Source organism: Salminus brasiliensis, chromosome 5, assembly GCF_030463535.1.
Source record: "Salminus brasiliensis chromosome 5, fSalBra1.hap2, whole genome shotgun sequence".
In the NCBI taxonomy this organism is placed as follows: Eukaryota; Metazoa; Chordata; class Actinopteri; order Characiformes; family Bryconidae; genus Salminus; species Salminus brasiliensis.
Genome location: NC_132882.1, coordinates 18083339 through 18110731, shown reverse-complemented (window position 1 = coordinate 18110731; position 27393 = coordinate 18083339). Strand labels below are relative to the sequence as shown.

The 27393-nt window shown below is 37.9% G+C and overlaps 2 protein-coding genes across 5 annotated transcripts; one reads left to right on the top strand and one right to left on the bottom strand.

Moving 5' to 3' along the window:
- The first annotated feature begins 160 nt into the window (after window positions 1-160).
- On the top strand, window positions 161-22716 carry cblc (Cbl proto-oncogene C, E3 ubiquitin protein ligase). 4 transcript variants are annotated; one of them, XM_072679724.1, is made up of 14 exons: window positions 161-656; window positions 6350-6462; window positions 6554-6660; window positions 12689-12835; window positions 13107-13263; window positions 14149-14270; window positions 16450-16587; window positions 16670-16757; window positions 16911-17042; window positions 18561-18743; window positions 19207-19362; window positions 20757-20803; window positions 21044-21093; window positions 22055-22716. In XM_072679724.1, exons 2-14 carry the CDS (start codon window positions 6415-6417, stop codon window positions 22207-22209), a joined length of 1530 nt encoding a protein of 509 aa, XP_072535825.1. In that variant the 5' UTR covers window positions 161-656; window positions 6350-6414; the 3' UTR covers window positions 22210-22716. The 4 variants fall into 4 exon arrangements, with proteins under 4 accessions (XP_072535825.1, XP_072535822.1, XP_072535824.1 ...); XM_072679721.1 differs by lacking the exons at window positions 161-656; window positions 6350-6462 and adding an exon at window positions 6748-7371 and having other exon boundaries at window positions 6574-6660; XM_072679722.1 differs by lacking the exons at window positions 161-656; window positions 6350-6462 and adding an exon at window positions 6762-7371 and having other exon boundaries at window positions 6598-6660.
- A 93-nt stretch (window positions 22717-22809) lies between these two features.
- LOC140556145 (trypsin-like) lies at window positions 22810-26195 on the bottom strand. The gene is made up of 6 exons (XM_072679726.1): window positions 26140-26195; window positions 25850-26006; window positions 24355-24453; window positions 24073-24233; window positions 23561-23697; window positions 22810-23171 (listed from the first exon to the last, which is right to left on the bottom strand). Exons 1-6 carry the CDS (start codon window positions 26177-26179, stop codon window positions 23019-23021), a joined length of 747 nt encoding a protein of 248 aa, XP_072535827.1. The 5' UTR covers window positions 26180-26195; the 3' UTR covers window positions 22810-23018.
- Between the last annotated feature and the right edge of the window lie 1198 nt (window positions 26196-27393).

The window sequence follows — 27393 nt, the reverse complement described above, 5'->3', positions numbered from 1 at the left end:
GATTAGCAGAGCTGTTGTTTCTGTTTCCTCCTGACCTGCACCTCTTTCAGTTCGCTTCGTGCGCAACTAGCCTTCCTTTCTCTTTAGTGGTTGAGCTAGCCTTCACCACTCGGTTTCTCAGCCGGCAAGCGGCGGTACTGAGCGGGCAGGAAGCGGGGATCTCCCTCCAGCTGTTATCGGGAAACCTAGCACTATATATGTATAATGCCAAATTATATATATATATACATATATATTAATTAGGAAGTAGTAAACACAGCAAAGAATCAAACATAAAACACAATATATAGCAGATTCTAATGCACAATTACAATTTCAATTACAATTTCAATTACAATTTCATCAGAATAAAAAAATAATCAAAACAAAAACACTTTTTCTCAGACCTTGATTAGATGCCATCAGCTGTATATACTTCCCAATCCTTATAAATGATCGGCCTCTACAACTTTGTGCTAAGACTCAGAAAACAAAAGTCAGTGTCAGCAAGGCAGACAAGGGCAATAAGAAGATTTTTAGCCTTCTTTTAGCCTCACCCTGTGTTTTTTACTTTGCAGACTGTTATTAAGACATGTTCTGGTTTCAGAGTGACTCTGGAGGTCAAGGTGGTATCTGGAAGATCCAGAAAACGCTCAGAGGGAACTACTTGTATACTGGTAAGAAAGACGAATCAAAACTCCATATAACTTCCAAGAACCTGCATGACTGTCAAGAGAATGGTGCACTGAACATGATGTTGTCATGATCTTCTGAAGGAAAGCTCCTGCATCCTCATTGCAAAGCTCAACCCAGAAATTCTAGAGAAGCCAGATGAGTTTTGGAAGGGCTGTGAAGTAACACAGTCTGAAGAGACCTCTTTTAGAGAAAAAAGGAAGTGCATGTCGTGGAAAGAATAGCTCTGCAACTGTCAAGTATGGACGTGGGTCTATCGTATTCTGGGTGCATTTCTCTGGTAGAGGTTTGCCATGGCCCTCACAGTCCTCCAAGCTAAACTTCATTGAAAGGAAGAAGGAAGAAACACTCAGTCGCCATTTGTGCTGCACACAGGAATTTTTCAGCCGTATTTAACCCAGTGAACACACACACACACACATACACACTAATGAGCACCTCGAAGGGAACAGTAAGCAGCCATAGCTGTGGTGCCAGGGGAGCTGTTAGGTGCCTTGCTGTCCTGTTGGTTCAGGGGCTCGAACCAGCAAGCTTCTAGTTACAAGGCTGCTTCACTAATCTTCAGGCTATGGCTGTCCCTAAAATCGGTGAAAAAACCTCAAAATAGTAGTACGTGCAGGACGGCCCGAGATTCTCGCAGAATCAGAAGCCTTTTGCAAGGAGGAATAGGTGAAAATCCCCCAGAGGTCAGAATCTCAGGCTGGGATCCACCCCTCTTTTTCACTCTCACACCCTCTTTTCCACTGCCTCCACCCAGGGTCTCACCCAGTTAAGGGCTTTAATTTACCTGGGCCCGTTTGGGACTTTCCGGCATTGTAAGGGTGAGTTAAACGACAAACGGAAAAACTTAATGAACATTTAAAGTCCCTAAAATGCCATGAAGAAGCAATTGTGTGGTTTTTGTCCGTTTATAATATGTAATATCATCTTCATGGCATGACAGCATAGCAATGAGAATCCAACACCCATGGGACAACAGGATACTAACAGAAGCAAGAACGTTTCTCAAACTTCACTATGAAGAATTTGCATGATACCCTGAGAGAGGTAGGTAGTTTCCTACAGGGCAGGAGCAGTATGAGAACAAACATGGGCCTAAAACAAGTCTTTGGAAAAACACATTTGTTATTACACTAAAATGTGTTACTGCTAAATGTTTTATTGAAATACATTATTGTAATACGTAAATATCTGTGTAAAGTCTGATGTTTATTAATCACATATTATTCCAGATTGTTTGCATTACAATCCCAGTAGCTTTAGAGATGGAAGTGTATGTTCTACAAATGCAAAGCTTATATTATGCAGCAGAATAAGTAATACTTATATTCATGCTATATACATAGTATATACATTGTCCCTTTTTTATTATGTAGTTTTTGTTCCAAAGATGTGTGTGTGTTACATCAGGAGATGTTTGTACAAGGTCAAGCTGTAAGCTCTTTCAGTTTATGTTAAAGAGGGCCCTCTGTTGATGAGAACTGACTACAACAGCCCATTTCCTCAACCATACAAATGATTTACTGCAAGTCACTTTAAACTCAGAAATATTACTGTTTGCATTTTGCAGAACAAATATACTGTATATACTGCCTCATATTTCAGAATTGGAGAAATTGGAAAATTAGATTTTTATTACAAGTGATTCATAAAACATCATAAAATATGCACAATGTAAAAAGCAGAAAATCTTTTAAGATTGTTGGGAACATCTAAATTGGATTTTCAATGTTTTGTTAAAAATCAGTAGGTCCATGCATCTAAAAAACTGTATTTAATATGATAAATCCCCTCCTCCCTTTGCATGGAGGGGTGACTAAGTTGGCAGGGGATGTTATTATATAATATAAAAGTTGTATAAAACTGGAACAAATGCAGTATGATTGCACCACTGAAGCAATGCTGTGGTGATTGATATGCTGTTCCATATGGTTGCTATTCTGTTAGCTAAGCAATTGCTAAGCAATTGGTGGGGTGTTGCCAGGTGGTTACTATGCTATTCCAAGTAGTTGTTATGATGTTGCTCATTCCAAGTGGTTACTGTGCTGTTGCTAGATGATTACTATGCCATTGCTAGGATGTTCCTATGTTTCTTTGGTCATTTAGGATGTTGCCATGTTGTTTTAAATGGTTAATATGGGAGTGCTACTTAGTTGCTATGCATTATCTGAAGGTTGCTAGTGTGTGGCTAGGTGGTTGCTATGTGGATGCCACACCACAGCTGTTCTATGTGTTTACTATGGTATTCCATATGGTTGTCATGATGTTACTAGTGTGATAGAATCACAAAAACATAGAAAGGGTGCAAAATCTTTTCTCCAACATTTAGCCATACGTTCCAAGGGAAGAAATTGGCCAATAACAAAATCCCATACAGATAAAGCGGTCCAGAGCTGTGTCAGAGTCGATATCTGTGGGAACAGCTAGCAGACAAAAAATTATATTGACAGACTCACAACAACTGAATTCTGCATTGATACACTGCAATTACATACAGTGATACACACTCAAGTTTGGGCACCCATGCCACTGACTGCAACACAGGTCCAAAGCATGATCGGTCCTCCCCCCTGCTTAACAGTTGCACCCTTTCTGTACCCTTTTTTTTCCAAGCATACCTTTGCTCACTGCGGCTAACACAGATCAGTGCACAGGACCTGTTTTCAAAATATATCAGGCCTGTTTAGCTATTTCTTAGTCTGATGTTTATTAATCACATATTATTCCAGATTGTTTGCATTACAATCCCAGTAGCTTTAGAGATGGAAGTGTATGTTCTACAAATGCAAAGCTTATATTATGCAGACAAAAAATTATATTGACAGACTCACAACAACTGAATTCTGCATTGATACACTGAATGATGCTTCTCCAGAAATGCATGTAAAAAACATGTCTTTTAGGGGTGAATTTAATTTGCCAACTGTAGGGGAAGCCCAAGAGCAAGAAATACCAATTCTTACTGAATGTTGTGTAGGGTAGCAATTACATACAGTGATACACACTCAAGTTTGGGCACCCATGCCACTGACTGCAACACAGGTCCAAAGCATGATCGATCCTCCCCCCTGCTTAACAGTTGCACCCTTTCTGTACCCTTTTTTTTCCAAGCATACCTTTGCTCACTGCGGCTAACACAGATCAGTGCACAGGACCTGTTTTCAAAATACATCAGGCCTGTTTAGCTATTTCTTAGCTGTTCCTGACTTTTGTTGCTGAATTTTTACAATGTTTTTCTGATAACTCTTCCAAGAAGGTCATATTTGTGCAGATGTCGCTGCACAGTAGGACAGCGCAGCACCACTCCAGATTCTGCTAAATCCTTTTAAAGGTCTTTTGCAGTCAAACATGCTTCTCCTACTTTGCCAGCATCAATGACTTTAGAAAACATGGACAGCACAACATCTCTCAAAAGTGAAACAACCAAAGGTCTAGCGCCTCTGCTGGCTAGTTGCAGTATCATGTGTAGCTCCGCCCATCCTCATATGTTTCAATGATAAAACTGCCTATTTTCCATCTTATTTTTCTTCTCTTTCTCATCTCCAGTGTCTAATTCCAACAGTTAGGTTTTTTTCTGTGCTAATATTGACATTTTTTTATTTTCCCCCAGAAATAAGTTTTTAAAATGTTATTCTGCTGCCTTGTAAGAAGGCAGGGTTCAAATCTGTTCATCGCATAAAGTAGATGAGTTGGAGTCGAACTTACGTGAACTGCACTTTTTAACTGTTGAACCATTACACTTACCAGACGAACTGGGTATCCAGGGGAAAAATCCACTTTGCTCTAGCTTTGTAAGATCAATAAAGGCGGTCTGAGATACACTTGTTCTGTAAGAAGGGGTGGTGCTTACAAATGAGTAGGCGAGTCTGGCTCTGTCGCTGGTCTCTACTGCTCAGACAGGTTGCAAATTTGACAACATGGCAGATAATGTTGCTGTCATTTTTATAGAATGGAAGAGAATGGAACCATTGCAGCATTGTTTTTTACAGTCATTGGTGGGCCTGTTATTTTAAATTTGAGAGTGTTAGGCATGCTTGGAGGAGGCAATGGATGCTGATTGTTAGGACAAGAAATATGCATTACCTGGCCTTTTCTAACAATGGCCAGAGCCCTAACAAGCTAATTGGGGTGGTAAAGGCTATCTGAGAGCTCAAAAAACTTGGGTTTGCTAAATATTTGCATGGTGCTCCTTTTCTTTTTCCCAATGTAAAATTTGACAAAACAACAAAAAAATACAGTAACCTTTAACTTTTGAAGATCAGTTCATCTTCAACTCACATAAATATTTACAGTAAATCCTGTTTTACAGTCCCCCTGTTTCAATTAAATTTGATTGGACATTTTCACAGGCTTAAAGGTCATTGGACAATTGAATAGTTTCATGTCCAGGTCCAGGTCAAACTCTTCTATTTATAATCATATTTGTATGTCCAATTACCTGGCATGTGAAAAGCATGTAAAAATGGAGGAACTATGTGATACCAAAATTGTGTCACTGTCCTCAGACTTATGTAACTACTGTAACTATGTATTCAAGTGTTCGAATCGGTGGTACAAATAAGGCCATAAAACACTGAGAATACAGTATATAATGGAGAATCCTCCATAGTTACAAGGTGTTAGGCACAGTGGGTTTAATATTTGTCAGTAAGATTAATGTATAGTCCAGTAACATATAACTTTTTGTCTGGACTGGATTGTTTGTGAAGCCTGTATCCCAGCATTTTTTTCAGCAATGTTTCCATAAAAAAATAAACAAAAATGCTTAATATCTATTAAGACAATATTTTAAAAAACTAAATAATAAATGAATGAGATAAGTAGGTCACGTAATACAAATTCTGGCAGGTAGAGGGCAGTCGATATTCATAATTCAATATATCTGAATCAGGGAAATAGAGAAAGTACAAGTAGTTGCTGATACTTTGATTATTGAACATTATATATTAGTATCATGTGTCCTATGTATAATTTACGGTCTACCTAAATACAACCCCCAAAATACCTTTATATTATGTGTTGTCTCAGCTTCACACAAGTGCTTCTTATAAATATCCTGTTGAAAATAACTCTCTCTCTAAATCACAAACTTTTTTTGTTGCATTTAGGTGGCAGTGCACACATGTCTATTATGGTCGTACACTCCTTCTGTCCTCTTGAGGCCTGCACCAACCTGTTTGTCTGCCTGTTTGCTACCCGGAAACTGATCAAAGAGTTGGTGCAAGAGGGAGAGAGAGAGAGAGAGAGAGAGAGAGAGAGAGAGAGAAAGAGAGAGAGAAAGAGATAGAGAAAGAGAGAGACAACCAAGTTAGTTCCGGTCCTGAGCACACCGAGAGAACCTTTTTAGACACCTATTTTTAGAATTATGACAGAACAAAAGAAGGTGGCCAGCAAAAGTAATAAGTGAGATCTCATGGGTGTCAAAAAGGGTGAGTAAGAAGGGGGCGGAGAGACTGTGAAGGGGAGGGAGTTTGCTGGAGCAGGCAGAAGACAGCATTTTCAAATTATTTTTCCATGTCTGAACTGATAGCAGACGAAAGAAGCTCTATGTGATGTAAATTTGAGACTTATACATTTTTATTATTTTGGTTTTTCGATGAGATCATGTGTCTTCAGAAATCTCTAAAGGTGTTTTGCACAGGTCACTCCTTGTAGAGAACATTATCTGCTTCATCAGCTTTTAGTGGTCGATCAGGTCGGTGAGACCTATGACATGGGCTGAGTTGGATTACGCAACAGCTTATGAGACGGACTTCAAAAAGGAAAATTGAATCAACAAGTATCAACAAGGTAAGACAACCTCTGATAGACATGCATTGATACAAGTCAGCTCAAATTACTTGAAGTACTGTCTAAAGTATCTTTGTGCCCTTCTTTGTAGTTAAGAGGACAAAACGTGTCTCAGGAAGCGCCTTCACATGAACTCAAAATGCAGAGGGAGAAACAGAGGCATTGGGGAGCTGCTCACTTTGGCTACATGACCTCTGGGTGAGTAGCATGGCTTCAGGCACAGTACAGTATCATCTGTGATAGAAATTGTAGGTAATGTTATGTTAATTGTGTGTTCAAATTAAGGGCTGCATTATTAGAAGGATCACATTTAATCATTGGGCAAAGCAAGACATGGGCAGTCTTCAGGATGCGGTATAACGGAAGTGATTGATATCAAGAACCCTTGAGCATCACTGCCCTTTTAGGCACATGCTGCATCTTCACCAGACTCCAGACAGGACCTGCCGCTCTATGTACATCTCTTTGTGTAAAGTCATTGGATCAACAGGCCTAAAGAGAAGGACACCATCTCACATTCATCATGGCAATGGCTAATAGTTCAGGGGGTTTTGAACAAGGGTTTGAGCTCGAGCCATTCGGCTCTCCATCTCAGCCCCTCACCAGCGCTGACCGCAAACTCCTTGAAAAGGCCCTTAAAAAACTATCTAAACTGCTCACACTCTGTACTGACCCTCGGCTAGGTCTGAAGAATAGCCCACCATACCTTCCTGAACTGGTGTCAGAGACTGTAAACCTTGTCACCGAGGTATGGGATCCCTATAGGGGCTTATCACCATCCGTGCCACGGGGGGATGAAGCGGAATTTCTGAAGGTCCATGTCCGACACCTGCTGGACAAGACGACCAGGGCCGTCCTGCTTTTCAAAGAGGGCAAGGATAAGATGTTTGAGGAAAAATCGAGCTACAGGTGAGACCGGACTCTTGAAAAGCGATTTGAGGTGGAAGCATGTACGTTAATTTTCCAAAGGGAGATAGGTATATGAATAAATGGATAGCTGTTTGTTCTTAGTTGATCTCCATGGAGATATTTGGGAACCACAATAGCAACTGAGCATGGTAAATGTGGTAAAAAAAAAAAAAGAAGCAGCCTTTGCAGACTTACTATCAATGGAATTTTCAAGAAAGTTGTTTTACTTCCTCATTTTTAAGTTCTGTAAAAAATGACCCATCTGGTATGTAAATTACTAAAATTTAAATTAACACAATTTATCCCAAATGTTATTAATTAGCCATGAAATGTTTGATTCCGAAGTTTGTTTTTTAAGGTTTTCGCTGGGACTACAAAGCTAACGTAGATAATGTAACTAACAAGTAATTGAAGTTTAAATTCATAGTAACTTAAATGATATTAATTTGTAACTCTAGTACAAATCTAAAAAAAAAAAAAAACTTCAGACAAGAATTATGATTAACCTTAAGGGTAACTGTTTTTAATAAAGAGAACGCTCCTCACATGAAGAGACTATCAACACCGCTTTATACAATAGAAATATAAAGACTCTAAAATGACTTCTATGGCTGAATAGATAAGCTGAATGGCTAATGTGTGCACTGTTTCCAGTGAAAACTGCAGGATCTATGTAAAAGTCCCCAAAGAGATCTTCAGTGCTACAATAAGCATTGTCTCACAAGAATGTTTGCTAAAAGTTTTAAGACAAGCACTTCTAACAAAACTTGCACTTGCTGTGCTTATTTTCAGTTTCCATTGGAAAAAATGGTCAATTATTCTAAAATCTAAAGCTAAATAATTTTTGCCCTCAGCCTTGACAGTTTAAACAATTCGGTGGTCCTTATTCATTGTCAAGAACCAAAGTGGTTTCTAGTTTCTTTTTAACCACCACATGAACTGAAAATAGCATGCCGGATTTGTTCCTGTTTTACATTAAGAGTGGACCAAGTTGCTGTTCTACTCTGACTACTAATGGCCCATTTGTATGAATACTGGAAACCTCGGCCATTATGATGCTAATGAAGGGAATCTTCTGGCTGTTAAAGCCAGTGGCCTGGCATCAAGTCCGAGCACGGACATCGGTTTCTTGAAGAAGGCTACACACAGAAATGTCATGCTTATTTCAATGAATCTGTCATTATAGGTTTAATAAACATGACCAGATAAAAGGAAAAAAGTACAAATAAATGTTGTAAACTAATAATAATAAATGTTGAATATTTGGATTGCAGCTAAGATAATTTATATAAATTTCATAAGACAAAATGATCAAGATCAAGATCTGATTGAAAATCTGTTTAAATAAATTACCCAAACTTAAGTTAGCATATAAAAATGTATTTTTCCTAATATGTTAGCCTGTCTTTTACATTAGCCTTAAAGCCAGAATCAGGCACTAAACATATCTTAGCTGGACTAAGGGGTTAGTGGAATATATATATATATATATATATATATTTTTTTTAGTGAGCCATTCTTTTACAAAAGATATGATATATGATAATATGAATGCAAAATGGAGGGAATCTTCCGGATGTTAAAGCCATTTGCCTGCCATTAAGTTAGAGCACAAGCGCTGGTCAGAGCACAGGGACAGCAAAATGTCATGTTTATTTTGATTAATTGGTCTTCACATGTTTGTCAAGCTTGATCATATAATAATGTTTTAAAATAAGCTGATTATTAATACGGCATCTAAAAACCCATATGAAATGAAATCAGACCAAAAAACCTGCTGCAAATTTGAAATATTCCATAAGAAAATAATGTTACGTCCCACAATGCTGTGTTTCAACTGCAGGAAATGCACCTTTGCTGCATGTCAGAACAGTCTAGACTTGTTTTTCTCATCTGCAACCAGTTTTCTGGCATTTACAAGCTCTTCTTATCAGATCTCAACAATATGGGAAGTCTGCGTATGGAAAGGGTTTTGCGACGATTGACTTCACTTAGAATTACACCTTTCTGAATGAATAATACATTACATATATTTTACATTTACAGAAATCCTATAGACACAATATCATAACAAAACCAGCTTATTTCTCACATATACACCCGACTCGTAGATGGGTTTCCCACCATTAAACGGTGAAGTCCACTGGTCTTGTGGCAATGGTTAATGTAGTGTAAGTCTTGCTATCCTTATTCTCCACAGAATTGGCGTACACTGTTTAGAGTCACATGAGCACTGTTAACAGTATTTTTTTTTTATTAAAATGGTAAAAGCCTAAATGGAAAAGACCACAGGCATCGTCTTACAAGTCCCTTTGTTTGTAGTTAGTTTGTATTAAGTTTTTTTTTTTTTTCTGTAATACGCTATCCCAATAACTTTTCATGACTTGGGTGACTAGCAATTAAGTCGCAAACTGAATATCTTAGGGTTGGTGAAGAAATTAATATAGTTGTGACATAGATCTTTGTTTCTTCTGAGTTTCCATTCTGGACATGCTATAAACTCTAATATTGTTTAAATAGCTGTTTCTAATTAGATCATTCTATATGCTAAGTCTGAAGCAACCTCAAAAGCTGTTTCCTTCAGTAGCTGTATTATCTAGATACAGAATATTATATATATATTATATTATATATATATTATATTAGGGGCAGTGGTGGCTCAGCGGTTAGAGCAGGGTTGTGGGCTGTGGGGGAGCAGGGTTGTGGGTTCGATTCCCGGGCTTCTTCTTCTCCTGTAGTGCAAAACAGGTAGACCTGGTAGAGCCATTCATTCACATATACTAAAAAAAAAAACAAAAATTAATAAATGTTACTGTTAAGTGAAATGATAATGATAAATGATGTGTCCAACAGTTTGTAGACACATGCTTCTCCAGAGTTGCTTTTGAAACCAAAGAAAATAATAGGGAGTTTGTTTTTCCTTTGCTGTAGGAACAGCCTCTACTCTTCTGCAAAAGCCTTGAACTAGATTTTGCTAGAACATTGCTGTCCGGATTTGATGGCATTTGGTCATGAGAGCATTACTGAGGTCAGGTACTGATAATAGATGATGAGTTATAGATCAAAAATGCCACTTATACTTATTCCAGAGTTATTGGCTGGGGCTCCAGCGCTCTCGAGAAGTCAGTTCCACTGCTCCACAGCCCAGTGCTGCGGGGCTTTATACCCTTGTATCTACGGGATGACATGGTGACTTTATACTCATGCATGGCATGGTTTGATGATCTGATCAGTTCTCACTAACGATTGATTTTTTTTAGGAAAGGAAAACACTGCTTTATGCAAAATAGTCTTGTTGAACTTTAAGTCTCTGACTGTGGTGTAATTTTATAATCTTTACTGGTGATTTACAACATTAACCATATTTCATTAACCAATATGAATCTAAAAATAGAAATGCATCATTTCATGACCAGTGGAAACTTCAGCCCTAAAAAGAAACCCCAAAACCCTTATAGCCTGCGGAAGGACTGAAAGGTACAGTGAAGCGGTTGTGGCCAGGAAGCTGCTAGCCTAGACAATGAAATAACTGTGCTTAACCTGTCAAGATGGAAAAAAAAAAAACTTTAGCAGAGGTGGTCAGTTAGAACCCTTTTTGCACATGGTTTAAGCTGCCAGAGAGTAAGCAGGCCTACTTTTCACCTGAGGTTCAACTGACCTGAATTTAAAAAACTTGAGAGGCCCAAGGCTGAGGAAAGAACAAGATGCATAATGTACTTCACATGGCTTCCAGCTGATCATTGGAAAGGTTGTTACAGCATACAGCTCCAGAATATCTGGAGTATGTAGACGAAAATGTCAGAAGTTTTAAGACTAAATCAGAAAGTTGTTTTTTTTCCCAAATATTAATTTATTTCTGTGGCTACTATTGCTGCCGTGGGTGATGATCATGTTGACAGCACTTCTGTACAAATATGACAGGACAATATAGTCTCATTTTGCTTTTGTCATTATGAACAGTAGGCAGTGAATTTCCAATAGATTTATAAAATACTGCTGATGGCCGGAATAATGGTAAACAAAGTACACATTCTGCACTTAAGTGAATGTAGAGATGCTAGTAGTAAACATCATCCATTTATAATTCAAGTAGACTTTAATTTCAAATGAATTTTCTTTCAAAATGTACCAAGTATCAACAAAACATTCACTTAATAATTATAGTATAATTCGATTGGTCTAATGTGTTAATATTTTGTTTGTTTTTTATGCTAAAACTTTAAGAAGTTAGTGATAATAACTATAAAGGACTCTTTTAGCCAACAGATTTGAGAGAAAAAGAAAACCAAAGGAAATTATAATTTCAGGACTTGCAGATATGAAAAACAGCTGTAAACGTTCCTGTTTATAAGATTCAAGAGTTTATTGTCAAAAGTAATATGCAAAAAAACAAGCAGTTACATTGTACAATGAAATTCTTACTATGCAGTTCCTCCATTTACCAACAATCTTATAAATATCACTACAAAAGAGAGAAACAAAATAAGTACAGTACAATCAATATATATATATATATATATATATATATATATATATATATATATATATATATATATATATATATATATATACACTAAAGTTAAGAAAACACTTGTAGCTATACAGCTTTAGCTAGTTATGTATCTTCTATGTAAACACTTTAATAAAGTAACTGTCACTGTCCACTGCTAAAATTCAGTTTCAGTTTCATTCATTGTTTAATAGTCTACATGAATTGAATCAAGTTGAATTAAGAATTAATTGAATTGAACAAAATACAGCATTAAAAGGTGGTAAAACAAAACATGAGTGTGTTGTTCGAATACTGATGTTGCCATGGCTGTAACCTATGTATGGTCATTCACCAGTGGAAAATTCTCTCAGACAACTACAAAGATCCAGGACAGGAAATGACAGACTGTGACTTCCTGTTTGTAGTAGTTAGCAGGCATGCATTAACATGGGGATATGTAGAGTACATCCTTTCTCTCTTAAATGCACGTGTTTGAACATGTATTGACTCTAATGGTGTAAAGATAATAATATAGCTTTTTAATGTGTGTAATGTCACAGGGTGTCAAGGAAATTTGGGACACATCTTTTTTTGGCACTTTGGTTTCCTCCACAAACCCTAATCTAAACCCAAGCACATGACAACACTTTGTTGGGACTTTACACTGTCTGAAATTAAGTAAACTCACCTGATAATTAACAATATGAAGTACTTAGGTGTTATATATTTGATTCACTGCAGTTAAAAATATTCCTTTTCTATCAAAGGTCTACCTAAATTTGATGTATATACACACCTTATGAGAATCACATGTTGCTCTTTCAGGAGAAACCTGACAAAGCTTTCACTGCTGTTCAGCCACATGTTGTGGGAGCTGCGAGCCATGTTTCCTGGCGGTCGATTCCAGGGTGATATGTACAGACTGACCAAATCAGAGGCACATGAATTCTGGAGAAGGGCATTTGGATACAAGTGAGTGAATATGACAAGAAATGTTTCTGTGTATGAATCATGGTTATAAATCAACATGCTGCTGTTAAACAGCATTATCTGTTTATTTAAATTGACTGCCAGAATTTACCATAACACTCATTTTTTTGAAGTCTTTTTTGTGGCTTGTCATACAACCAGTGCAATTCTCTGGGGAGCTGGCTTCATGCTTCATGCATTTTAAAGCATAGGATGATGTGTTGTCTCAGTAATGTAAGGAAGTAAACTTCCTATTGTTCTCTTTCACTCTTAGGTGTATAGTTCAGTGGAGCAATTTTAAGCAGCAGTTAAAACGGGTGCACAGCTTTGAAGAGGAAATGGAGGCCATGGCTCTGAAGTCGACAGTTGATCTCACTTGTAACGATCACATTTCTGTCTTTGAGTTTGATATCTTCACCAGGCTCTTTCAGGTACATACAGTGACAAGAACTTTTTTGACTGCAAAATTCACTGTAAATTTTTCTACAGGAAGATATAAAATAAGCATTACGAACTGGTTCATCCAACGTTTATAATATTAGTTAGATATAGATGTAATTACATGTAGATGTAGATGTAATTACACTTTAGACCTAGATGTAATTACTGTAATTACTAGTCACTGTTTGGTCAATCTTGCGCAGTTCACTACCATTATAATTATCATGTTTAATTTTGAGCTGTATAATAAAGTATATTACCACTATCATGATTTTTTAAAACCTCTTAAACTCCTGGGAGAGATAAGTAATTAATTAACTATATAAATATATTTATTTGTCATTTTAGATCTAAACAGTAAATTAATTAAACAGTTTTATTGCAGTATGAATATATATTTTATATATATATATATATGGTAGAATTCTCGCCTGCCACACGGGAGACCCGGCTCTCTACTCCCTTGTGTGTGCTCACTGCCCCTAGTTCACTAGTGTGTGTGTGTTCACTACCACAGATGGGTGAAATGCAGAGGACACATTTCGCTGTACATAGTGAGGTGACAGATACTTGCACCTTTACATGTATCTCCATTTTTGAACCCTGTAGCTGCTCTGCACACTGTGTAAATAATTATGGAAAAATAGACCAATAGAAATGCTCTAAGTTACTTGGAATAAACATATTTTACATTAGCATCCATTCAGAATTAAGGGACATTTAATGCCTTCTCCTGTAAAATCACCATTTTGCAGATACATGTTTTTCATTGGACAGTGACGATATATTGTTTTTGCTTTCTTTTGTTCAACTTTTTCTTCTTCCCATTCCTCATTTTGTAGAAAGTAAATTAGAACGATTTTTCTTCTCCTCAGCCCTGGTCAACACTGCTCAGGAACTGGAATCATTTAGCGGTGACTCACCCAGGATACATGGCCTTCCTGACCTATGATCAAGTCAGAGCTAGACTGGAGCACCACAGACACCGCCCTGGCAGGTAAGTAATGTTGGAGAGTCAGAACAGGAAACAGGACATAGCATGAACCCGACTGACACAAATCAAAAGTCTGTTCTTTTCCAGTTCATTTAAAATGAACCAAACTCATTTTTTCCCACCTGCGTAATTATGGGTAGTGTTCATGTTGAAGGCCTCAACAAAAATAAATAAATATACATAATTACATAAATAAATAAATAAACCAACAGCACCAATAAGCCTGAAAAGGTAGCTCTCCTGCATGATAAAAGGTAACTGTGGTATTTAAGATGGAACAAAAAAATTGGAAACAATAAGCTGACGTCTAAGAAGCCAACAGCATCAGCAAATGTACATATTCGGTCCCACGCAGCAATCGAATTTTAGTCTGACGGGGTCCAAGGGTCATTACTACGCACAGCAGCCACAGGGCTAAAGCAGTGCTAAAATAGCAATAGCTATTATAATAGTGCTACAGGTTCTAGCACCAGGTTATCTCCATATACTTTGAATTTGAAGATTTGTTTGCACTGCTGGCAAAAGAAAACATGTATCTAAAACATATATTTATACACATGGTTAGGGGTAATAGGGGCTGATGAACATTTAGGTTTAGCCTCGTAAAACCAGCATAGCGATACCTCTTTTGTTGCTGCAGGTTTTCATTAACTGGGTTAGCAGATGTTGCTGTTCAATTAGTTAATCTCAGTCTTTTACAGTTGCTCATGTGTACGTGTGTTTATTTGAAATGAAAACCTGCAGCCACCCTGGCGTTTGGTGGAAAAGATTGGTGACCCCTGGTCTAGTAAGACTACCAGCATGCCAGCAGAGTGGAGTGGAGTAGAGTTCAGTCTGTGTGACGCCCTCTGGAAAATACTGATTTAGATGTGTGCAGTCTGGCTATTTTAGAACAGTTCTATTATTACTATCCCTGTGGTAAACAATAATGTTCCAAACCCGATACATTTTTCAGCACTGTAAAATATATTGTCTTTAATGTAATTTAATGTTATTATGATATTACAGTTTGCTTGGATAAACTGAGTGTTATTAATAGCATGACATGTTGGATCATTGACATCTAGTGACTTTTGTTGAGAATTTCTATATTTTTAATATTGCAATATATATTTTGGCAAAAAAAAGTATTGCAATGTCATTTTTTTGCAATATCGTTCAGTTCACATTTTTTAGTTTTGCATCCCATTTTGGTCAACGATACACATGGACATGAACCTTAAAAACATTAGTAAATGTGCTGCAGCTGAAATTGTTTGAAAATGTTGTAAGATCTTTAGTTTGCCCCCCTATGTTTGTTTACTGTTTATTTCCATCTTACAGATTAAACAGTCTGTAATACACCAAATTTATATGTTTGACTTGACATTCTGTTTTCTTTATTGACCACCCCCTGTCACCTGCAGTCTTCCTCTTGTCTTTGCTTGAGTGTTAAGCCAAGTTTACATTTCATCACAACATACCAAAGAGCTAATTAGGGCTGTTCTCTCTTTGGTGTGTGTACTTAGATTGTGTTGTTTTCTCACTCCTCCCTCATGCCTGTGTGTTATTTGTGTTGAATTTGCCCTGTTTGCAGGTGTGCAGAAAGAGTTTAGAGGATGGCCAATGTGTGTGTATCAGTATCAGACTTGTCTTATTGGCAAATGATGAAAAGATTTAATTAACTATGTTTATATTACCAGTCTTAGTGAAATACTGAATATAGAAACCTGGAAATTAGCACCACAGCATAAGTCAGCAATCCAAAAGCACAACGAAACAGGAGAATGTAATTGTAACTTGCGTTTTTAACAAACGTGGGTGGTTTCCTCCTCTGTGGTCTCCGTCTGGTTCATGGTATTCTGAGAAGAAAAAGGCTGAATAGCTTTGTATTACTGCGCAGTGGACTTGTGAGCAGATTGAATTCTACTGTGCAATTCTGGACCAGGAGAGCAGTTAGCTGCAAATGTACTGTGCAAGCTTGCTAACCAATTACTGACGAAAACCAAGCCAAACTGTTCATATTGCACTGGTCTCTGAAAAGGTGCTTCCTTTACACTGTATATACCTATGAATCTCAGGTGTCAAAATAGAAAGCACCAGTGACTTTTTAGGGATCTTAAATGCTCTTGTTCAAGTCACCAAAAACTCTGGCAAAAGTGTACAGCAGTGTTTAGGATCTGTCCTTGTTTTGTATTTGCAGCTACATCTTCCGTCTCAGCTGTACACGAATGGGCCAGTGGGCCATTGGTCATGTGAACTTTGATGGCAGCATTGTACAAACTATTCCAGAGAATACACCCCTCTACCAGGCCCTGATACAAGGATTCAGAGAGGGATGGTAAGTGCATAGTATCACAACATCCATGACAGAAATGGAAAGTGTGAAATGATATGATACCTAAGAATGTGTGTATCTGCAGCTACTTGTTCCCAGATGGACGGGATTTGAACCCTGACCTAACTAGCCTGTGTTTGGCGCCTCAGATGGGTCGAGTTAAGGTCACAGAGGTAACTGATTTCATCAGAAAAGCGTATTGTAAACACTACTAATTATTGAGTCATAGATTTGAATGAAATCAACGACAATCCTGAGATACAGAATTTGGTTATTAACACTTAACTCTCTCTCTCTCTCTCTCTCTCTTATATTTCTGTGTGCAGGAGCAGTATGAGCTGTACTGTGAAATTGGAAGCACATTTCAGTTGTGTAAAATCTGTACCGAGAGGGACAAGGACACACGCATCCAACCCTGTGGACATCTACTCTGCCGGCCCTGCCTCACCGGCTGGCAGGTATTCTAGATCCATTTTCTCACCCTTAACCAAACAAATGCTGCAGTATCATAATGTATTATGAACGAAGTACATGCTATATATAACAGCTAATGGTAAACAAGACAAACTAGGCAAGACATCTAAACTATGTATGTAAAAGTGCTTACACAGTTAAATCCCATGAATGAAACTCTCAGATATTCAAGATAAAAAAAATAGAGATTAGAACCAATAGAGATTTAAAGTAAACACCCACCAGTACAACTGTGCCAAAAGTCAGAAGCAAAGTAATTTTATTTGTGTTGTGTAATGTGTACTAATATGATACCTGCACTCTCACAAAAATATCAGTTACTAAAATCATGCCGCTACAGAGTCGACCAAAGGACCATAAACCATTTAATGTAATATAGTATATGAACAAACGGGTTGGTCCTCGGTGCAGATCCGGTAGAGAAATGTATATTTGTACTGAAACGGTGGTCCTTTGAACACGCAGCCTCATTTGTAAGATGTTTAAGAGTCCATTGAGTGTGTAGCACCACCTACGGTTTGTCCTGAATGACAGTTGCGCATGGGCATTTTTACATTGGCAGTCAGTCGGAGACCAAGCCCAAGGCCGATTCTTAATCTGCGATCTTGTCTGTTCGTGTGTTCCTGTGGACTTGTGAAACGTCATCAGTTGCAGCCTAAGTTTTGTTCCGTTCAGAAGTTCACATCTAGCCGAGTACAGTCTGAATGCCCGGATGTGCTCTTGTTACCCCCACGTTATCGAGGATGCATCAGGATGTGTCTTATCCAGAATGCATTTCGCAACACGCTGCAGTTTTAACTGCAAAGCTGTATCGGTCCCGGGAGAACACCAGTCCGAACCTCTGTGCTGCAAATTGTTACATTTTTGCACAACACAATTAATTTATATTTCTAATTTCTACAACACAATTAATAATTTCTTGAAAAGAACAATTTGAGAGCTAAAAAGTAAAAAAAAAATCTGATTACACAAGGCCACACATGAGAAAACTGAGAAGCCCCCCCTGTATTCATTCAGATAATGATGTATTGTGAAAAGACAACATGACCTAACATTTGGGCTTGACTTCCTGTCTGTGCTTCGTCAAGCATGTGTGTGTGTGCGTGTGTGCATATCTAATTTTCCACTGCTTTCATATTCATTGTCACACCCGAGAACAAGCGAGCATTTACATTTTCAAGAACAGGACTGGGTCACATGTGTCCCTGCTGCTTCTTACTGTAACACTCCTTTCCTATGAACTCACCTCTTCATGCATATCAATTTATTAACACATCGTTCAGCTTGCATGTAAAACTATTTCATGTGTTTATGATAAAACTTATAGGCATTCTGGAAATAACTTATTTTGAGACATTGTGCAGCATAAAGTTGACCTCTTTTGAGGATGAAACAGAAGCACTTGCTGAGCTCTCTTTTGCTGTGTACAGATGACTGTGTTTGTGTGTGTGGGTGTGTGTGTAGATGTTCAACATTATTGCTCTTTATTATTGCACACATAGAAGTCAGATGGGCACACCTGCCCTTACTGTCGCTGTGATATCAGAGGCACAGAGTCCATCCTTGTTGAGCCGTATCTGCCCACAAGAGACACAATTACCGAAAGGACAGATGAAGATGACGATGAAGACGAAGACCATGAAGATGTGGAACTAGTCATGAAGAAACTCGCTGCTATGAAAAGGGTGAGATGTATTGCTCTGCATAAACTAGAGTATTCTGGTGCTGTGTGGTCATGTCTGGGTGGCGTGGTGGTATCTGCACAGTTGATATTTTTGGTGGACCTTAGAGAAACGGTTCAGATGGAAATGTATGCGATGATAGATAATAATACAGGTGGTTTCCATTTATTGTTAGCTATGTGGTTAGGCTGCACATTTGAAATGCTTCAAATTCTGATATTTGTGATTTTTAAATCAAATGAAATGATTAAAAATGAATGACATTTGATATTTTGGCATTCTGTGGCAGGTTACTTCAGACTAACAAATGATGAACCCCCAGTAATAAAAACAAACTACCCATGTAATGCAACGTGAAGACCATTATTGGATAGTTCTATTGTTTTTGCCATAGTTTTCCACCGTATTTGCTCTCTGTCTTTTTTTGTTGTTTACACTCTGATAATACTCAGTTTGAATTTAACAGGCATCTCTGGAGGAGTACCAAGTCCCAACTCCCAGCTTAGGACCTCCTCCCCTCCCCCCAAAACAGATCTCATCCACTCTCTCCCCTTGCCCCTTGCCCAGACCTCATATCAGCTCTCCCTTCAGAGGAATGCTGACTAAAGGCCACAGCAGCTCAGTGAGTATCTTTACAGCAGAAATGGCACTGTTACCACTGTTGCCGTTAATTGTACTCCCACATAGATGGGTTTCTGTGTAATGTCATTACAAAGATGCATGCACAATCAGGGGACAGAAAGCATTTATGCAGTACCAATCAAAGATTATTAAAAGGTGTTTAATATTCCAAGATCACATCCCTTTGCCAAAAATTGTAAAAGAAAAATGAAAAAACAAACAAGCATACCCTACTCTGAAGCTGTATGTTATTATTGAGTTTGAAAACAGTTTGAAATCTACCTTCATTATTGCAGTTGACTAATGTTAACAGTGACAGGCTTTTGTCCCCTGGCTGTGTGCGCACCCAGTAATGTTTGTAAACAGGATGTAAACCCATCAATTACTTCACAGTTATAAACATAGACAACAGAAATACCATACATACCATAAATAAAGACATAGACAACAGAAATACCATAGTTTCCTAATAGTAATAGCAAAACCTTGACTTTTAATAAAGGATTTGTTTCCTTTAAAAACATGTTTAACCAAAGTGTATAAAGCTAGTTGAACAAAGAAAGACATATGAAAACTCCACCTAAAATTAAAATTATGACTAGAGGATCACTGGTCCTAATCCCGGTCATGCTGCTAGCCATCGGCAGCTGGGGCCTAAAGAGAACAATGGGCCTTGCTAACCCCAGGGTGGGCACTTTCTTCCCACATCACTCCATTACAATGCTGTCTGGCACTGGCGTCTGCTGGCCAATGCATCAGAGCCAGGTATACAGAGCTTTCCTTAGAGTGTGTTGGTTGGAAAAAGAGGCGATGGCTGGCACATTTCAGAGGAGGTGTGTGGCGGTCTTCACCCTCCTATCGTATGGAGCATTGCATGTGACAGGGGGAGAATATCTAGGGGTTGGGTAATTGGTGATCCAAACTGGAGTGAAAATGAAAGTAAAAAATTACAAAATTAAATTAAAATAAAAAGAATATATGTTTTTAATATATAAGTTACACAAAGATATCTGTCATGACCACAGCAGAAACAAGCAGTTACACTGTACAATGTATTTTTTACTTTGCAGTTCCTCCATTTACTGACATAATCTTATAAATATCAATATAAAAATTTGCCCATGAACAAGAAAATAGTTACAAAATGTACTGTTGAAAGGTATTAGAGCATCTGCTTCTAATACTCTAGAAATAAGAAATGTATAGATCTGAATGAGAAGTAGTATAATTATATGTACAGTATTAATACTATATTATTATGGTATTAGAACATAATATTCATAACTACAAAAAGCAATGCATCTCCTATTAAATAGAGATATATTCTAGAGAAATATTGCTTTATTACTGTTAATGCTTTGATATTTTTAATGTAAGACACTGCTATATCTACAGACACGTTCAGAAAATCAGCTAAATCAAACAGAGGCATCCTTCAGCAGGTAAGATCACAAATGTTTTCTTTTTTAAACTTATAACAACTTACACACACACATACACTGTTCAATACTCTGAACGTATGCAATGTTTTAAAAGAATCAAGGAATCAAGGTATATCCTATAATGCATATATAATATAATATAAACTAAATAAAATGACAGGGTTATGCATGCTGTCCTAAAAGATGAAATAACCCAATTTAAGATGGATCTCTCTCTATCTCTCTCTTTTTCTCTCTCAGTGAGGATGCATTTACCGACCAAGCATCGTCCTCACAATTAGGCAAAAACAGTAAGATAACAGCTGCAATGTGCAATGCTTGAACACAGAATATTTGCATTAATCATAAATTTGCATTAATTTCACAGTACCATACATTACTGCACACATTCTGAGAGGAAAAAAGCATAGTATTGAGAAATTACCAGCAAAAATAGCCAAACCACCATTACCAGCAAAAATAGCCAAACCACAGTTAAGCTTGACTACTCTACTGACTCAAGCTGGTCTGAACTTACTCTTCTTGCCCGTACTTCTGTCTGGTTCTCATAAATAATGTAAACTTCAGTTCACCACTTAAAGTTCCATTTTGACCTTGATCTAGACTTCCTCAGAGGCCCATTACTTTCAACAGACCCTGTTACTTTTAGAGGCCCCTCACTTAGGACCCTGTTACTACTCTACTAGCAAACACCTGAAAGACCTTATTTACAACTGTATCATGCTGGTACAATAGTAACACTTTGAGGGCCACTTCCTGCTCAGATCTGAGGTTTGATGCAGGTTCAAGACAACAGAGTACAGTTTATATTTACAATATACCTTCATACTGATATTCTTTCTCAGCAAATGTTTATTACTACAACAATACACCCAATGAGCCTTTAACCCCTTATTTGTGGTGTGATGCATTCAATTACTCGGTTTCTTCCATAGCTCAAAAGCATTCCTCACAACAGAAATGATATGCACTATGCAGATTGACCTATTTTGCTGACATGACTCAGTATAAATTATTTAATTCAATAATAATAAAAAATAATTTATATGTATAAATAATTTAATTTAAATTAATATATTTTGAAGGAAGCTTTTAATAATTTTACATTGCAGTTTGTTTGTTTGATTTTTACCATAAAATGAACTCGGTTTGAATCCCTATACCGCAATTAAAACACAAAAATCTGTTATTTAACAGTGACATCTTGTGGTGAGCATTAGAATTATGCTAAAAAATATTTTTCTTTCTTAGCTGGAGTGCTGTGGGCAGGACCTGTAAATTCAGTAAAAAAGAAGAAGGACAGAAAACAGGAGGCGCAAACTGAAGAGGAGAGAAGAGACTCGGATACATGGCTGTCAACAGGAAGACACAGTCGTAAGGAATCAGACAGACACATCCCATCCTGACAGTGTTGCACAGATCTGCAGGACTTCATTATAGAAAGTGATATAAGGGCGGGTTTTATTGTTGTTCTCATATAGTGTGCTCTAGAGATATCATCCGCCTTCATATTACAGCCATACAGAATTCATGGCACCATCAACATGTACTGAAATCATGTTTAAGTGGCTGGCTGTCTTAAGGTTTAGATTCTACCTCACTCATACTAAGAGTAGAAATACTGTGTACTGCTGTATACTGAACAATCCAGAATATAACAGTGTGACCTATGCATTTAAACACACCACACACATAATTACATCAGAATTTACATTCCAGGGTAGGCAGCTCAAACAGAAAGATAATAACTGTCTGTTGTTATTATTTATCAGGTTAAACAAAAATGTGGATATTTGCAGATCAGCTCTAGATAATAAATGTATACAGTATTGTCTTATTGTTTGAGAAACACTTAGCAATTGCCACTGATAACAATTTATTACAGAATTCTTAATAAATTGGAGAATATTAAACATGTTTAATTTGCTGGCTCATACATGAAGAATTAATGGTTCATACATTGGTCTTCCATGCTGAAGTGAGTCAGGACTCGTCAGACGTGTGGCTTGGGGAGTTTATTTTTTAATACCATTTGCATTGTTAATACAATATTCAGGTATTTTTAATGTATGAGGAAATCGCAAACACAGTGAAGTTTAGAAATGGTTTAGGATGCTGGATTGAGGACAATGAACAGGAGGCAGATAACAAAATAAAGTGTGTGGAAAAATGGGGGACATCAGGGACAGTGGACAGTGGAATATTAATATAAACTCTAGGGGTTGGCTGCCATGACATCTCGGATCCAGTAGAGGAACTCACACACTTTAACATAGACACCAGGGTAGCCTGGAACGCCACAACCCTGACCCCATGACACCAGTCCATGGACCTCTCCATAGCACACTAACGGACTGCCAGCATCACCCTGACAAAGAGAAAAGCCCAAGATTTCATTAAATCTCATTGAAGGTTCACTGTTGTGTTGATGAGTGACCCAAAATCAGTCCCAATTCCATCCAGTAAAACAAAAAAAATACAACTGAATGAAGTAGCAGTTAGTTGCTGGATAGTTGTTAGCTCATTTTACATAATTGGACGCTATTACTAGAACTAGCCATTGCTGTCATGCTGCATATGTCCAACGTGTATTTGGATCTCACTGTTCTTTTTGCATGCCCATTAATTAGAAATGCATCCATTATAATAGATTTTTTGGTTTTCACAACTCTGAAATACAGCCTTATATATGTTGTTCACACATTATTCTGCATTATTTTCACAAATCCACTCACACTCAAAAAGACCAGGACTTACAGCACAGGCGTCAATGCCTCCCTTTGGATGTCCAGCACACAACATCCTACGAGTCAGCAAACCAGGATATGACTTCTCACACTCCTCTTCACTCACGACTGGGACATCAGCACAGTGCAGACGGAAGGGCAAGAATGCTGATTTTAGAGAACAGAGAAAAAACAACAGATGTCAGCAACCTCTGGTAGACTTTTCCCCACCAAAAATATTTCCTGCTCTCAATAATGACTTTCTAATAAACTAAAATAATTATTTGAAATAGCTCTATTGCATTTATCCAAATCATTAAAGCCAAATAATTAGCTTTAGCTCCAATGCAGATCTAAAGAAGCAAATTTCGTTGCATGTTTTGACTGCTTCGCTGCATTTGGAAGCAGAGGAAGTGTGCACGTTTGACTTTCTCCTGAACTGTTCCTGTAAGTAGCACAGATTCCTGATTGGTAGCATATAGTGAATTAAGCATTACATTTTCAGAGTTCAGAATTTTGTATGGATAAATGAAAGTTACGCACAGGTGTCGGCACGGATAGATCCCCATCCGGGCACAGTACAGGGCATTCCTCCATGAGGACATCCGTCGGGCAGAGAGATAGGCCTTACTGCATCAGTCACCTTCACTGGGTGGAACAGCTTAATCAGCATGATGTCATAGTCCATAGTCTGATAGTTGTAGCTGAAGGCAAGACATTAGAGCGCAGTTTAAGACTTATGCTACTAGATATCAGCAACAATCCAGACAGGGAGGACACAGAGAGTCCTGTACGTAAATGTGGTGCTATGGAAACAATACTTGCTTGGGGTGCCAAATAATGTTATTTGTCTTCATAAACTGTTCCGTTCCCTCAAAGACACGGACATCATGATCTCCCAGAATGAGCTGCATGCTATAGGGGCTTATAGAGAGAAAGATAGAGAAAAAGAGAGAAATGATTTCTCCTTCTAGGTTGACTGCACATTAGTGGAACATCCAGTACTATGAGTGACTACACATGATGGCTAAATAATGAACATCATATTAAAAGGACTGAGAGAGAGATCAACTACTTGATGCCTGAATTGAAGGTGCATTGTTAATAAAAGTGTTTAATAACACAGTGCCAAACATGGATAAAATGCACATGGACCAGATGAATAAGTGGCTGCAGGATATTGATGTTGTACATCATGAGCCACCATTCAGAAACAAGAAGGATTAGATGGTGTTATTTCCAATCCAATTTGTACATCTTTTATTTATAGGAATCTAAATAAGCCAAAAATGTCTGTTGCCAGTTGCTGGTAGCACCTAATCTGAAGGCTGTCTACATTGTGACATAATGCCATGCATAAGTGACACAATGCCATGCATAAGCACTGTATCATTTATTTTCATTAAAAGTAAAATACTTATATTTTGTATTTATGGACAACAGTAATCACAAGAAAACACTGGATATTCTATAAAATACATGGCATTGTATTGAATGGTCATAGAGCAAAAGACAGAGATCATTTTCATACATATTTTATCTTATGTTGATACTAGTAGTGGAAAAGATACAAAAAATAGTATTAATAGCAATTCAGTATCACCATTATGTGCTATTTGAGTTATTACAGTTGTTTGATTATTTTGATGACCTTGCACTTTTATAGCTGAATTTGCAGCACCAAACTCCTTTTGCCATATATACTTTGAGACTAAATACACACTTATTAGCCATAACATTAGTAACACCTGTTCCACCACTAATCTGACCCCTTAAGGCGTCCTGTGGTATCTGGCACCAAGGCGATAGCAGCAGATCCTTTAAGTCCTGAAGTCCTGTTAGTTGTGAGGTGAGGCCTCCATCTATCATATCAATGAGTCTAGGGTGCCTGTGACTCTGCCAGGTTGGACCACCTTTGGTAGGTGCTGACCACTGTACACCAGAAAAACCCCACAAGACCTGCCTAATGTTTCGGCGATGCTCTGACCCAGTTGTCTAGTCATCATAATAGATGTAGATGAAGATGTGTCTTTTGACTTCACCTCTCAGTAGTACTAATGTTGTGGCTGATGGGTGTATGGAACTAATACATGACATTCCTAATTAGGCCTCTGTCTAACATGATGAGTTCAGTATGTCAGTATTCCTAAAAGAATTAAAGAGTTTCCGTAGGCCAAAGTGGTGCCAAAGGTTATTGGGAATGTGCTATTAATCTTTGATCTTACATTGCAATGATCTTACAATGATAAATGAAATGTCTTCTTGTTCAGTGGTGATGGATGGGCTACTTTGTTACCCTTTAGCTTTTTGAAGTACTTACTTATACCAGCACTGGGCAACAGAGAGCACCCACTGCTCATTGATGAGCACTCCTCCACAGAAGTGGTAACCATAGTTGAGAGAAACCATCCAGGGCTGTGAGTGAGGAGCGCACTCTTCACCTCCAACAATCCTTTCATCACTTCTGGGGACTGCCACTGTAACAACACACACACAAACAAATAGATGCACATGAGGAAGGTACAGTAATTATTTATGAGTTTTAGGAGACCTGCAGGTGAAAATGAATTCATAAACACTGAAATTCAGCCTGTGAAATGACTCTTTTACCAGCAGCTCCCACTAGTGCCAGCACAATGAGCAGTTTCATGATGGTGATCGCTTCAGCAGCTGAAAAGGTGTCTGTCACTTCAGGCATTATATATAGCGTCTTATCTTCACCTGGCTCTCCTAGTCAGACACAAACACCAAATTCAGCAGGTGAGCAGTAGTGTTAATGGTTAACGTCCAGTTAGAAGAGTTGGCATGACCACTGTTTGTTGGAACAGCAGGCATTTTTCCTTTAACTTTAACTTTAAAGTACAAATGAATCTTAACAGCCAGCTTCATAAACCTCCTCAGTCAACCTACAACTGCAGGAAGGAACATTCTCCTCAATATTACACACCTTCAATTAAAACACAGTGATGCCTGACTTGTCCCGCTCTGTCCAGCTGCCATCATTATGCTTCCAATTGTGCTTGAACTGATGCCAAGTTCTGTGTGAAAAAAGCCACATGCTGTGCTGACCCTGATACATCCACATAGCAAAATATGCTTTAGTCCATATTTCAACATCTTCAAACAGACAGTGCCAAGGTTGAGACTCAAGCATCTGTGGAACATGCTGATGTAGAATTAACTGTTAAAGCATCAGTGATAATGATAAAAAAAGGAACAGGCATGTACATGTTTGTTCTGCAGCTGTTTGGAGTTCCACAGTCGAAGTTGAACAAAGTGTTATCCAGTTGGTTTTAGAAAGTTGCTCAACAATAACCAGGGGGGCTACCAGGGATATTGGGCCCCATTAAAAGATATTACACTGGGCCCCACAACTCAAAACCCTTAATTAATACATTTTTAGGGCCCCTGTCAGGCACAGGCCCTTAGAAACATTCTGACCCTCCCTCCCCAAACACTTTGCTGATAAACACATAGCCTCAATTAGTACTACTAGATATTTTCAAAAAGATATACATATAATTTATATCCAGATGCATTACAGTGATTTTTTTAAATGTCTAAGCTTATAAGAATTTTTGGATCCTAACTCATACAAACTAGCAAAGAAAATTTTCTGAGTAAACAGTGAAGCACTAGATCTAGTCAATCTAGATAAGAGTGTCTGCCTAATGCCCTAAATGTAAATGTAAAATTAAAATATTTGAAGATTTCAGTCCAGTGTAAGAGCATACTGTCAGTGCATTGGAAAACCATGTATCTCCATATTTTTCACTTTTTGACATAATGGAAACCTGGCAGTTGTTTTTCATTAATTGTGACTTGAAGAACTGACCAATAAAATGCTTTAAAGTGATTTTTTTT

Bases quoted from the DNA above. Each gene is read 5' to 3' on its own strand.
- cblc (XM_072679721.1), top strand. From the start codon at position 6,986: ATGGCAATGGCTAATAGTTCAGGGGGTTTTGAACAAGGGTTTGAGCTC. The intron at 16,588-16,669 runs GTAAGTGCATAG...GTGTATCTGCAG, and splicing joins CAAGGATTCAGAGAGGGATG to CTACTTGTTCCCAGATGGAC. The intron at 19,363-20,756 runs GTGAGTATCTTT...CTATATCTACAG, and splicing joins CTAAAGGCCACAGCAGCTCA to ACACGTTCAGAAAATCAGCT.
- LOC140556145 (XM_072679726.1), bottom strand. From the start codon at position 26,179: ATGAAACTGCTCATTGTGCTGGCACTAGTGGGAGCTGCTG. The intron at 24,454-25,849 runs GTAAGTACTTCA...TCTCTCTATAAG, and splicing joins GTTGCCCAGTGCTGGTATAA to CCCCTATAGCATGCAGCTCA. The intron at 24,234-24,354 runs GCAAGTATTGTT...TCTTGCCTTCAG, and splicing joins AACATTATTTGGCACCCCAA to CTACAACTATCAGACTATGG.